The following is a 13,919-nucleotide window of genomic DNA, read 5'->3' as shown; positions in this document are numbered from 1 at the left end:
CCAAGGTCTGCTTATGTGGTGGCACATAAGGAACATGAGAAGAAGATCCTTGAAATTCATTTGCAGATTGACCATTTCTCCAACTAAAATTCGGGTGATTCCGCCAGTTAGGATTATATGTCTCAGAATAGGGTGAATTGAATGGTCTTTGATATGCATTGGCCGCATTGGCCTGTTCATGCAACACCTCTTTGAACGCAGGGATTGTGGGACAATCCTTGGTCAAATGCACATTAGCCTCACAAATCTCGCAGCTAATCTCAATTGGTTTGGAACTCTTAGTCACACCCACTTTGCTTAGCTCTATGGCCTCCACCTTCCTTGTCAATGTAGCAATACGAGCACTCATATCCTCATCTGCTTTAATGTGATATAAGCCTCCCCTAGAATTGGGTTCAGGTTTTGCCTTATCAGTCCTTTCTGCGGTGTCCCAGACTTGAGCATTTTCGGCCAAAAGATCAAAATAATCCCAAGCTTCATCGGGTGCTTTGTTCATAAATTCACCATTACACATCATCTCTACAAATTGCCTCATGTTGGAAGTCAAACCATCATAAAAAAAACTAATCACCGCCATGTTTCATACCCATGATGTGGGCATGACAATAAAAGTTCTTTAAACCGTTCCCAGCATTGAAAAAATGTTTCATTTTCTTTCATGGCAAAATTCATGATGCTCCTTCTCAAGGTATTGGTCTTGTGAGTTGGGAAAAACTTTTTCAAAAATTCTCTGGTCATCTCTTGCCATGTCCCTATTGTTCTGGGCCTTAGGGTGTGTAACCAATACCTGGCTTTTTCTGCCAAAGAGAATGGAAACAATGTAAGTTTAACAACATCATCAAGATTACTAAGATGCATAGCACAAACCATATCAAATTCCTTGAGATGCATGTAAGGATTTTCAGAATCAAGCCCACGAAACTTAGGCAGCAATTGGACTACCCCAGGTTTAATGTCAAAATTTCCTGTATTGGCGGGGACTGCCACGCAGGAAGGGGTACTTGACCTAGTGGGTTGCAAATAGTCTCTAAGGCTTCTAACAGGTTGGTCAGCTTGGTTTCCAAATTCATCTTCATGGTTACTCCCTTCATCATCAGCCATATCTATAGAGTCGTTAAGAAACTCTAACTCAGAATTATGCAACTCTATAGGGAAAATATCAATTTCTACTTTACTAAGCCTTTTTGTGTAATCGCGTTGCCAAACACTCATGCACAAAAAATTAGTTCAATACGCTACAAAGTAGAACAATATCACCTGGAGAATTTATGATGATTTCGCACTTTTCCAGAAATAAACCTTCCTTGAATTTCTTAGCTGTATTGATTAGAAAGTTGGTACCTGTTAAAAAAAAACACAATAAATTTTTATTTTTATTTAAAAAAAACAAAATAAAATTAAAAATAATAATAATTAAACTTAGTGTCTTAAATGCATTCCCCGGCAACGGCGCCAAAAACTTGTTGGACCACAAAGGGTGCAAACCCAAGTGTAGGTTTTCGCAAGTAATAAATCACGGTAAGTCCGAGGTCAATCCACAAGGAATGATTAGACACGCGAGAATAATTTTTATTATTATGCAGGAAAGAAAAAAATAAAATAAATAAAAAAAATAGGAATTTTGCTTTTGGTTTCCACTCGAAAGTGGAGCAGATAAATATAATTTAAATTAAAAAGTAAACTACGAAACTAAAATAAATAAATTTGATTTGGAAGATAATATTGGAAAAGACTAGGGTTTCAAGGATCCACCTAGTATTTTATTATGTATTCATGAGACATAAAAAAAAAAAAAAAAAAAAAAAAAAATAGATCAAACATGGTTGATTGAGAATTTGATTTCAAAAACATGAAACAATAAATTAAGCATTCCATATATTTTCGAATCATATCAAATCAAACAAAGTAAGCATTTGATATAAACAAAAATCATAAGGAATCAAAATAAACTTGTCCCATTAAATTACTCTCAAATAAAAATCATCCCCAAAATTTAATCATTCATCTATGAAAAACAAATAATATAGTCTCAAGAACACATAATAAAAATACTAGGCTTCACCTCTAGCCCTAGCTAGAGGTTTAGCCACTCATGTTTATGAAAATAAATTCCATAATCAAAGTACTAAACATAAATTAAAAACAAAGAAAATAAAAATTCAAACTCTGCGCCGCTATGCTCTTCTGTGCTCCTTTGCTCTTCTCCTCTTTTTTTTTGCTAGAGCAAAACATGGTATTTATAGAGCTTGCTAGGTTTTTTTTTCGGTGCTTCTAATCTGGAAAGAATTTGAATTTCTTGCATTAATTGCACCGCAACCTAAGTGTGGAAAGGAAATAATATCTTTGATACTGCATTCTCTTTTGGAAAGAAATCCATCTTCTATTCGGTTCTCCAAGTATGGAAGGAGATGCGCGCCATTTAAAAAAATAAAAATATGCATGTGTCTCTTGTTATGGAATGAATAGGTGCTGCCAGGTATGACATTCATTCTTTCTTTCCATCTTTTATTTCTTTGATTTCCTTTCTTCTTTTCCTTCTTTTATTTATCGTCTTTTCTTTTGGTCTTCTACAAAATAACAATTCATTGCATTAATACCAATTTAAGCTCAACTTTAATAATTAAACAATATTCCACAATTAAATATAAAATGTAAGAATTAGAATAAAACATAATATGATAATGCTTATTTTAATAGAAAAAATATGTACTTTTAAGCAATTATCACCTACAATTATTTTGGAAGCCGTAGCGTCCCATGATCTTTGGATATGACACGCATTTTTTGGGTTACCAGGGTCTCATAATGATATAAATGTGTTAGAACGATCTGATGTATTTGCCAATCTAGCTGAAGGGCGTGCTCCTCCGGTCAACTACTCAATCAATGGTCACGATTATACAATGGGATACTATCTTGCCAATGGTATATATCCTTCGTGGGCAACATTCGTAAAAACAATTCATGCTCCACAAGGAAACAAGAGAAAAAATTTTGCTGCAGCTCAAGAGTCGGCAAGAAAGGACGTAGAGCGAGCGTTTGGAGTGCTTCAAGCATGATTTGCAATTGTGCGTGGACCTGCACGGTTATACCAACCTGAACTTCTTAAAGATATTATGATGGCGTGCATAATATTGCATAACATGATCGTTGAGGATGAACGAGATATGTATCTTGGAGCAGATGAATTCAATTATGAGCAAATCAATGACGTTCCACTCGAACCACCGTCACACGAAGTTACAAATGAAGTTGTGGAGTTCATGCAAAATCGTCATCGTATTAGAGATCAAGAAACACATTTGCAACTTCAATTAGACCTCATTGAGCATTTATGGCAAATACATAGTCAATCGTAAGAAATTGTTCTCTCTAAAATTTGGTGTCATGTTATGTAGTTTGGAAAATTTGGTATCATGTTATGTAGTTTGGAAAATTTGGTATCATGTTATTTAGTTTGGAAAATATGGTATCATCTATCTATGAGTTCAGTTTGAGAACTATAAAAATTTCCATGCCTTCCCTTAATTTTTGTTGATTGAATTGGTTATTCGTCATTGCAAAAAAGAGTAACTTTGATTCAATAACCATCGAGTTGAACAATGCACCCTCTGTTGCACACACTGATGCTCATGTTTTTGCACTCTATAAATTCTGAACATGACATGCCCTTTTATAAGCACTGTTGTCGGTCAACAAAAGCTTAAGAGGACTTGCAGATACCAATATCCTCCTAATTCCCATGAGTGACTTCTATGAAAAATTCAGACGATCGAGTGGATAATGGAAGGGGTATATATATTTATGGTCATATTGTCATCATATTGCTTCAGATTATTTTATTCAATCCCAAAGTTTGAAACAAAGCAAAGCCTTGAGATTATAAACGATGGTCTCAATCTCACTCAGAATTTACACAGACAAGCAAGAGGGTCCCCTTCACTGGGTGGTTGGCATACTCCACCACATGGCGATCCGATGGAGAGGCAATGCTGATTGCAATCGGGGAACTTTGAACATGGCCCCTGGGTTACGGATTATGGAACCAAATGCTTCAAGCAAGCCTATTGATATATATATATATATATATATATATATATATATATAGTTAAGTCAGCCAACACAACTGCAAAACTAAAAAGAATAAGTAACTCATAAGGCCCCACTTGACTTGATTAAAGGCAATTGCACAAGAAGAAAAGGACATCAGATAGAACATAATTAACAAACCATACAGGTGCTACATCATAAGGCCCCACTTGACTTGATTAAAGGCAAACACGTACAGGTGCTACATGTAAGCATCATCTTAATTGACCACAAACCATAAAACAAAGCTACCCCTAATTAAAGTTGAATGAATTCCTCCCAACAAATACTAAGCCAAATTTGACCTATGATTCACAGATTCAATCAACTGCAGAAGCTTCAATCTCCTTGTGTGATGGCATAAACAAAAAAACACTTAACCATCTAAGAGATTTCCCTTTTGTCTTTTCTAACTAACAAAAAACCAAAGGTATAAACAAAAAGCCAATGGCATAAACAAAAAGCCAATAGCATAAACAAAAGCCAATTACCAATGACTAGTTAGTCCTACGCTTCTGCATGATTTCCATTTGGAGAGATTGAATATATTCAAGCTGAATTGGTGACAAGTAGCTTGTATCCATCATCATAATTTCTCTTTCCTCTTTCTTTTGTTCTCTTGCCTCTTTCCTAAGTTCAACCTCAAGCTTTTGTTTCTCAATACGAACAATCTCTTCCTTTGCCGTATCAATATTTTTCATTCTCTCCTCATACGATCTTTTCTTCACTTCCGTTAATTGAGTCAGAACCTCCGTTATAATCTCTTTATCTCCACAATCTTTGCTCTTTCTTTTTTTCTCTCTATCTTTCGCGGCCTTCTTGCCTATAGGTCTCTCCAAGTCTACAATAACGTCTTCTTCATCATTGTCAACACTTAGATTGATCACAGGTTGAAGAGAAGGACTTATGGATTTCTTTCTTAGCATTGTTGGCTTCAACTGCTTCCATTTTGGCAAGTTCTTCAACAACTTCCAACAATGTTCAAATTGAAATCCGATAGAGTATTCATCCCGGTACATATCCTTTGCCAAATTAATCTAAAAAAAAGAAAAGAAAAATAATTAGAATCTTCAAACTAAATATAAGGTTAATTTACTCTACTAGTAACAATTCATTTTTACCTTATCTTGCTCAGTAGCACCACTTGGATTCTTTGTTTCAACTTGTGCCAAGTACCCACAAAATTTGTTTGTAAACTTTTGGATTGATGACTATCGATTTGATAGAGAATGAGCGGAACGTTTCACCGTGTCTTCTTTCTTGTTCTCATGATAGTTCATCCAAATTTTATCCCAAAATTTGTTGCCTTTTTGATCAGTCCCTTGAATTGGATCAATGCTAGTACTAATCCAAGCCTTTACTAGTAGAATGTCTTCTTCAATAGAGAAGTTTGTCTTCTTAGTAGATTTTATTTTAGGTTGGGATAGAATTTCTTGGTAGTTTTGCAACCCTGATTGTAAGAGCGTAATGAAGCTTTGGTTTTCGTCTTGTGAATCCATGAGAGTAGGCTACCAAACAACAGGAAGTTAAAAAAGCAAAAACATGAAGATTTAATCAACCAGTATTTAAGCCAAAGATTAAATCAACAAGTATTTACAACTGAACTACAAAGATACAACAGCCAGTATCAGAACCTCTTTACAACTTCTCCACAAGACCCAAACAAGAAGCAACCAAATATACAAAACAACATTTAAAAACCAGAAAAACAACTCCTTCACTTTTCAACTGCAGCAATTCTGCAGAACCATAAACTGCATAACTAAACTAAAGTTTACAGAATCAAAACTCCTTCACTTCTCATCAACAATAAACTGCAGAAAAACAAACTTAACTACTGGACCCTCAAGATCAATTTTTACTCGGGTAAACAGTAATTCTGCAGAAAGCATCTCGTAAAAATCTCACTGGGACTGGTTTACCACTTATACCGACATCTCCTCTCTAATGCTCTAATTACGACACATATCTACATTCTCAATGTTCCTTTTAAACCTATCTTTCCCCAAAACTCTGGTTCTCACCTCCCAATTTTTTTTTTTTCTTTTTCAAGATCTGCTTCTCTGTTTCTGATTTCCATGCTTGGTCTCATTTCTATTTCTCCACATATTATAAATTGTGGAGCTCAACACAAGTCTACAGATATTGGCAGCCAAAGACTTCTTTTTCCAATCACACACTCTCAGCCATACCACATCGTCCCAATCATATGGAGGATGACCAAATTCTCAAAACAGAGAACAAAACCAGAGCTGGAAAAACACCTAGCAAACCATATTATCCAGCAAGCAACAGTCTCTATGGAAGATCTTGTGACAACAAATGCTCCAAAACCCATAACAAAACTTTCCATAAACAAACATAAGAATCCATGGATACCAGGTTCAATACAGAACAACAAAACACACCCTGTACTACAAAACGAAAAACCAGGGAACTAAAAACACTCTACAACAAACTTAACAGAGATTACAAACTCCATAAATGAACTAAGTGAGCAAGAGCTAGGAATGGGTATTTGCCAAAACTTCTGTTCTCATATATATGTTTCTATGGCTAAAACAAAAATCCATAACAATTAAAATTTTGAAAGACCCAGATGAAGAATTTCCCATATGTCAACAGAAAAATTTCCATGAAGAATCCGGTAATGTTCTAGAGATAGAAACTCCAAAATGCCCGTCCCATGATTTACGACATGTACAACGAAAATATTGGAGATAATAAAAATAACCCACATTATTTTTCAACATTTTCTCGTGATAATCATGAAAATAGGAAGTGTACCTCATGAAACAGCTCGAAAATACACGAAAGAACCGTCAAGCTGGAAGAGAGATGCGAGAATCAACCCATCGACAAAAGAATGCAAGAATCAACCGCAAACTTGACTTCAACTAACAAAGAAAAAAACCCAAAGCAACGCACAACAAGAAGTTGGTTAAAATTTAAAGAAGGAACACAAACAAATAAGTAGAAACAAAGAATGGGAAAGAAAAGAACGGGTCTGGGTGTTCACCGGCGCTGCTCCAACCACACATCAACTACCGCAAGACCTGCAGCTTGTCTTTCTCACTCCCGCCGTGCAGAAAGCTAGTGAAGAATTTTTCATCGAAAAAAATAAAGCTAGTGAAGAATGAGGGTAGAGGCGTGATGGAGGAGTTGTTTAATGGGTATGGCGCGAGAATGAAATTCAGATGGAGGGAAATGAAAGCAGAAATGGGGTTGCGTGAAAGGCAGAGATATGGCCGATTTTTTTTCGATTAAAAAATTTGATTGGGAAGCTACAGTGCTACCCAATGTATTGGGTAGCACTGTAGCTACCCAACCAAAATGGGTAAAATTGGGGTAGCTATTGTGGGTCACTTTTTTGTGTTTTTTATCAAATTTTCCCTATATATAGGGAAGGGAATCATTATAGGGAATCTGCTACTAGTGCTCTTATGGGAAAAGCCACCAGTGGGTGGGTTGGTTGAAAACTAACTGGGATGCTGCACTCAGTAAGGAACGGAAGAAGGCGGCGATCGGGGTGGTTGTGCGAAATGCTGAAGGTGGTGGTGTTGCTACATCAGTGACTGTGGTCCCTTTTGTCACAGATCCAACTTCTGTAGAAGCCTTGGGAGCTTGGCATGCGTTGTCTCTATGCCGTAGACGGGGCTTTAATCATGTTCTCCTGGAAGGAGACTCCTCTGTGGTGGTGTCTGCTATTAATAACACTCTTCCTTGCTTGAGCAGTTATGGGCAGGTTATTGAAGATACCCGTTTTTGTCTGCAAGAGGTTCAACCTGTGGAGGTCCAGCATGTCAAGAGGGAGGCTAATCAGGCTACCCACTTGCTGGCAAAATATGGGTTATGTCTACTGAATGATTGCACCTGGTTGGGGGAGTGTCCCTCCCCAATCCAGGATATTGTAGCCTTTGAGCAAGCCATAATTATCGTCTAATGAGAATTCTTCTATTCAAAAAAAAAAAAAAAAAAAAAAAAAAAAAAAATTACTTCATGTTCGACAAGGCATTGCAAATATTTGTGCGACATATTTTGGACAAAATTGCCCTCATAAAAAATCAAGTTGCACGCCCAAGACTGGATTCCTTCGACCCTCGAAGATGTATATGGAAGTGCAAAAAAGAGGTCAGTCCTTCATGTGCTTCGCCATCCATGGCCTCTGTAGTGATAAATGCATTCCCCTTCTCTCCATCAATTCCTTACCTTCCACTTTTTGAAATCCTCCGATAAGTAGCGGAGGCTCCTGTGCAACCATCTTCTCAACCCCTCTTCCATCAGGCCGTACGATTCTTGAATCCAAGCCCTATCACCAGTTTTGAATAGGCACTGGTTCGGAGTTTCTGCAGAGAGGGGCGAAGGAAAGGGTGTGTAGCTTGTTTGCACAGCACACGAGCAAATACCATCCGAAAAGATTGCAAGGAGAACCGTGGACGTGGAGTGGGACGTCGAGGAGTGTGATTCTTGGAGAGACGTTACGCAAAGGACACTTGCAATGCACTCTGGTCATTGTGCTTCTCGAAGTCCAGCTGTCAGCCATTCCTTCTCTTGCTTCTGCGAATGCCATCATTCTTTCTGATTACACACCGCCTCATATTTTGAATTTGAATCACACAATTACACTGAGGCTAGAAGCTAGATCACATTTTATTTTTATTATTTTAAATATATATTTTTATTATTTTATATATATATACCCAGTTGCAACCGATAACTGACTCTGGGTAGTTGGTTACCGATTATTCCCAACCGAATACCAGACTAGTTTTCCGGTTACCGGTCAATTATAACTAGCCAAATTTACACCCATTCATCACCTTCGTGACTACTCGGATCGAGCCCCTTACCATTGACAATCTTCACAGCCATCTACTAGCCCATGGGATGAGACTTGAGCAGTACACCCAATAGGACCACTTGCTCCTCGCCGCCAACCATGCTTGTCGTGGCCGAAATCCTCATCGTGGTAGAGGGCAGCACCATGGTTCCATGAGAACCCAGTTCTCCAATGGGCAATATACCGTTTCGCCTAGCCCTCAAATGGATAGTACCGAACACGGGGGCGTGGAAATCTCACCCCCCCCCCCCTTCTACCGGTCCTCTTCTTCAAATGGGTCCAATGTCCATTATTGCTCATGATGTAACTCACGGCCCGCATCCCAAGTATGTGGCGAAATGGTCCACATTGCATTAGCCTGTTACAACATATTTGATTGGGCACTTCAATCTTCAAGGCCCAACCTCACTGCTATACTGCTGCCCGAACCAACCTTGGGACCTTAACTAGTATCCAGACACCGGTGCCATTCATCACATCATCTTCGACCTCAGCAATCTAAATATACACTCGAAAGCATATGATGGAACCAATGAGATTTAAGCGGGCAACGGTAACTGACTTACCAGTAAAAAAATGGGCATCTCTAAACTTTCTCCTAATTTTCTTTTACGCCATGTTTTACGTGTTCCTCAAATTACCAAAAATTTACTTTATATTCAAAAATTCACTTTTGATAATAATGTTTATATGAAATTTCACTCGTCTTGGTTTTTTGTCAAGGACTGTATGTACGGGAAAATTATATACCTAGGTCTGAGTAAGCATGGATTGTATCATTGGTTCTCTCCTACAGTTGCACCACCTAGTGTCTTCTCCAACGAATGAGCTACCTTTGTGGACTAACATGGCCGCCTTGGCCATCCTGCTGATCACATTGTTTGTCATGTCTAGTTTAAATTTCAGCTTCCTTTCACATCTAATAAGAAGCTCATTGTGTTTGCTCTGCCTGCCAGGGAAGCAAAAGTCAATAACTTCCTTTTTTCCTATCTAAAAATAAATCAAGTGTCCCACTTGAATTAGTCTTTTATGATGTTTGGAGACATTCTCATATTTTATCAAATAATGGTGCACGCTTTTATTTTATTTTTGTTGATTATTTTGGTAAATTAACTTGGATTTATCCAATTGCCTACAAATCTGATTTTATATATATATTTCCTAAGTTTCAGGCTTATGTAGAACGCCAATTTGATCGTAAGATCAAATCCATCCAATCAGATGGTGGTGGTGGTGAATATGTCACACCCCCATTTTGGGATATAAGGGAAACGCGAACTAAGTGAGTCTATGTAAAAATTAAAGACAAGAGTCCCAGGATATGAGTAATAAAACTAATTATACTATCTACATTAGCAGTATCAAAATGTTACACTGGGGTTAATAGTTTATTACATCTCAAAAGTAAGGAGGAAATTTTCAAAAACTAACAATTATAATTGCTAGATAACCTCCTAACTACTTAAAGGACGGTAATGTGTATAGTTATCATAACAAAATAAAATTGTACTACTTTAATCTTTTAGCTCTACAGTCCATGTAGACAGTGGAGTCCCCAAGAACTAAACTGCTACTATTTACAGAAGGCTACATCTTCCACTAATCCACTGGGTAGTGGGTCCAAGTTTCCCACTGATGCGGTCATATCTGTGGATCACTAATAACGAGGAGTCCCACTGGAACTCCCCCCTCATGACAATGATATATACCTTCATCTGAAAAGGTTTGTAAGGAAAAATGGTGAGTTCGACAACTCAGCAAGGAAATCACAACCAGCAAATAAATATAATATTTTTCAGAATTCTAAAAGAAGTACTGAATAATGAAATAATAACATTTATATCTAAAATGCATGATGATGCATGAATCATTTAAACAGTGTGAACATTTTATCCACCACCGGCCCACCTCCGCAATTTAACCATGTACGGCGTACGTTACGTTTGGCACGTCCAAAAGGACTGATCCCGAAGGACCTATTCGCTTATCCTATCGTCACAGGGGAGAGCTGACAGGTTAAGAACTTCCCTAGGTGAAGACCCCCCGACCGATAGCCCACACTTTTGGTGTGGTTGCCATACTACCCTTATGAATCCGGATCAAAATACAATGCAGCCGTGGGGTAAAACTGTGTAATATATGCACATATAATTACGATGATGCCATCATTTTTCGCTCACATGGAGCACATGCAACATATACAATATGGTGCACAAATACAACTATACATAATGTCATGGCATAATGTAAAGTGACAATTAATATAGACGAATAAAGGAGTTTAAGAAAAATCCCCCGACTTTTTCTTTTGAAAAGTTTTATTAAAATTTCGCTGGGGTTTTTAGGTCGTGTTATCGTACCTGAATTTTCTGAGCAGAGTTTTAAATATCTCTACCTAGATTAGACCATAAAAATTATTTTTAGAGACCATTCAAAGAATAATTAAAAAATTTATTCTACTAATATCAAAAGATAAACTTAAAGGGCATTTCCAAATAAAAATCAAATATCCTTCCTAAGACTGAATTTAACTAATTCACATGTCATCAATTTAGTTATTTCAACAATATGCTATAAGCTTTTAAAAAAACTTCAGGTTATTGTCTAAATAAATAAATCATGGTTTGACTATTATTACTTATGATTAAAGAAACTACCTATAATTTACAAAACAACTGGTCATATATATATTGAATTAACTTGAACTTTAAAACATGTAAGTAAAATAGCTCAGGGCTTACAAAACTAACAAATGAATATAAATAAGTAGGCAAATTATCACCAATACATATATAATGAAATCCCAATAATTAAACCCAACAAGAAGTTAAATTCCCAATTGATTTAGTTAAGTCGAACCTAAAACCAATACTTAACTCCATAACTGAAACATGTATCAACCCAGCCATTATCAACCAAAAACCAATCAAGGTAACCGAAACCCATTATCAAGTTTAAGCTTCAAATTTAATTAACAACCATTCGGTTATCAACAGGGAGTGATGCGGACAGCCTACTAGGGCTGACGTGGCATATTGCAGCCCTAGCCACCACACTACAGCAGAACCCAACCCTAACCACATTCAACCCTAGCAGCCTCTAGTCGAATTAGGAGTAGGATATCTCTCCATATTTTCTTTCCCTAAAGTGTTTTAGCTAAATAAGGAATGTATTTCCATTCTTAGTTATTTCCTACACAATGTATGACGGCTAGACCTAATGGTTACGTCTTATGACCTAGCCGTCTTTTATATATATGTAACCCTAAGGAATAAAGAGACATGCTGAATATTATGAAAACCTAAACCTTTTGGTTGTTTTGGAGATCAAGGCTCTCTTGAAGTAGCACATATCTTTTCTTTTGTTTCTTTTTATTATTTGATTGCATCAAGTGATATCAGAGCCGGGGTTCCTCTTGTTAACCGCATTGATAAACCTTGAGGCTCGGTTTCCCTCAGTAGAAACCAGATTTTTTTTTTTTGAGAAAAATTCTAGTTAATCACCATAGGTCGTTCCCGCAACAAGAACAAGGCCTACTTGGATTTTGCAGTGGAAGCAAGACCAACCATGTGTTCATTCACCCAGCGACACGAATAGCAAGTTATGGAAGGACACATGGGCAGCTTGGAGCAATCGGTGCAGGCCTTGACAGCAGAAAACCAGCAACTTATGGCTCGAATTACCGAGGTGTTTAAGATGTTGTCCGCCAGGGACCAACGTGACGTAGAGGAGAACGGGCGTAGGAGGTTACGGGCAGGAGAAGGAGAAGAATTCTAGGATGGAGAACGGCCTCGGGCATTCGGACGTCCCCATGTTAAACTGGATTTCCCTAGAGTCAATGGAGAAGAAGACCCAACCAGCTGGGTCTGTAGAGCGGAACAGTTTTTCAGGTTCCAAGGAACCCATGAGGAGGATAAGGCGGCTTTGGCTTCCTTCCATCTAGAGGGAGAAGCCCAGCTATGGTTCCAAATCTTGTTATGTGAAGGAAGGGAGATAGGCTGGACGGAATTCAAGGAAGGGGTATTCGCTCGTTTTGGGCCAACCCAATTTTACGATCCCTTTAGAGAGCTCACTAAATTACAGCAAGAAGGAAGTGTAAGGGAGTACCAAGCCAAATTTGAGTCCCTACTCTCAAAGGTAGGCCCTTTACCACAAAACCAGCAGGTTAGTTGTTTTGTGAGTGGCCTAAATGAGGTCATCAAGGTGGACGTTACTGCTGGAAGACCCTTCACTCTCACCTCAGCTATAGGCCTAGCCCGAGTCTATGAAGCCCGCAACATGGCAATGAAAAAGCACCCCCTTTTGGAGATGCGGAGGCCTCCTGTGAGTACTAGGCCCCCCACGAGCCAACAACCGCTTCCCATCAAGCGGTTAACCCCGGAAGAACTCAAGGAAAGGCAAGAGAAAGGCCTTTTTTTCAAGTGCAACGAAAAGTATGGTCCCAGACATCGTTGCAAGAGATTATTCATGATTGAAGCATATTTGCGAGAAAAAGAAGATGGGGAGGAAATAACACAAGTTGAAGAGGAGGAGGTCATCCCGGAGATCTCTTTGCACGCCATGACCGGCAAAGATAACCCCGAGACTATGAAGATTTATGGGCGGATTGGGAAAACAATTTTTCTAGCTTTGATTGACTCGGGTAGCACTCATAACTTTATGAGTCTAGCCTTGGCACGCAAGCTGGGATTGCAACCAACCAAGGGAGAAGGAATGGAAGTAGTGATTGCCTCCGGTGAAAGGATACACAGCCCGGGTAAGTGCATACAGATTTCAGTAGAATTGCAGGGCCGAATTTTTGTAGTTGATTTTTATATTCTGCCATTGGAGGGTTATGGAGTAGTGTTAGGCACTCAGTGGTTGCGAATTTTGGGGCCCATTTGTTGGGATTTTGAGACCTTAGAGATGCAATTTGTCTGGAATAGTGTACCAATAATATTGCAAGGCATCAAATATCAGTCGGGTCGATCAAAAGAGCTGTTGTCCATCA

At 38.2% G+C, this 13,919-nt stretch overlaps 1 protein-coding gene and 1 long non-coding RNA gene across 2 annotated transcripts; both read right to left on the bottom strand.

The window, feature by feature from the left end:
• Nucleotides 1-4,586: 4,586 nt before the first annotated feature.
• On the bottom strand, nucleotides 4,587-5,108 carry LOC133859653 (uncharacterized). The gene has a single exon (XM_062295138.1). The coding sequence runs from the start codon at nucleotides 5,106-5,108 to the stop codon at nucleotides 4,587-4,589; it is 522 nt and encodes a 173-aa protein (XP_062151122.1).
• A 431-nt stretch (nucleotides 5,109-5,539) lies between these two features.
• Nucleotides 5,540-11,324, bottom strand: LOC133858341 (uncharacterized). The gene is made up of 3 exons (XR_009898510.1): nucleotides 11,290-11,324; nucleotides 6,877-6,986; nucleotides 5,540-5,597 (listed from the first exon to the last, which is right to left on the bottom strand). It is a non-coding gene; the product is annotated as an uncharacterized LOC133858341 (long non-coding RNA).
• Between the last annotated feature and the right edge of the window lie 2,595 nt (nucleotides 11,325-13,919).

Source organism: Alnus glutinosa, chromosome 1, assembly GCF_958979055.1.
Source record: "Alnus glutinosa chromosome 1, dhAlnGlut1.1, whole genome shotgun sequence".
Taxonomy (NCBI): Eukaryota; Viridiplantae; Streptophyta; class Magnoliopsida; order Fagales; family Betulaceae; genus Alnus; species Alnus glutinosa.
This window is presented reverse-complemented; position numbering and strand designations above follow the sequence as displayed.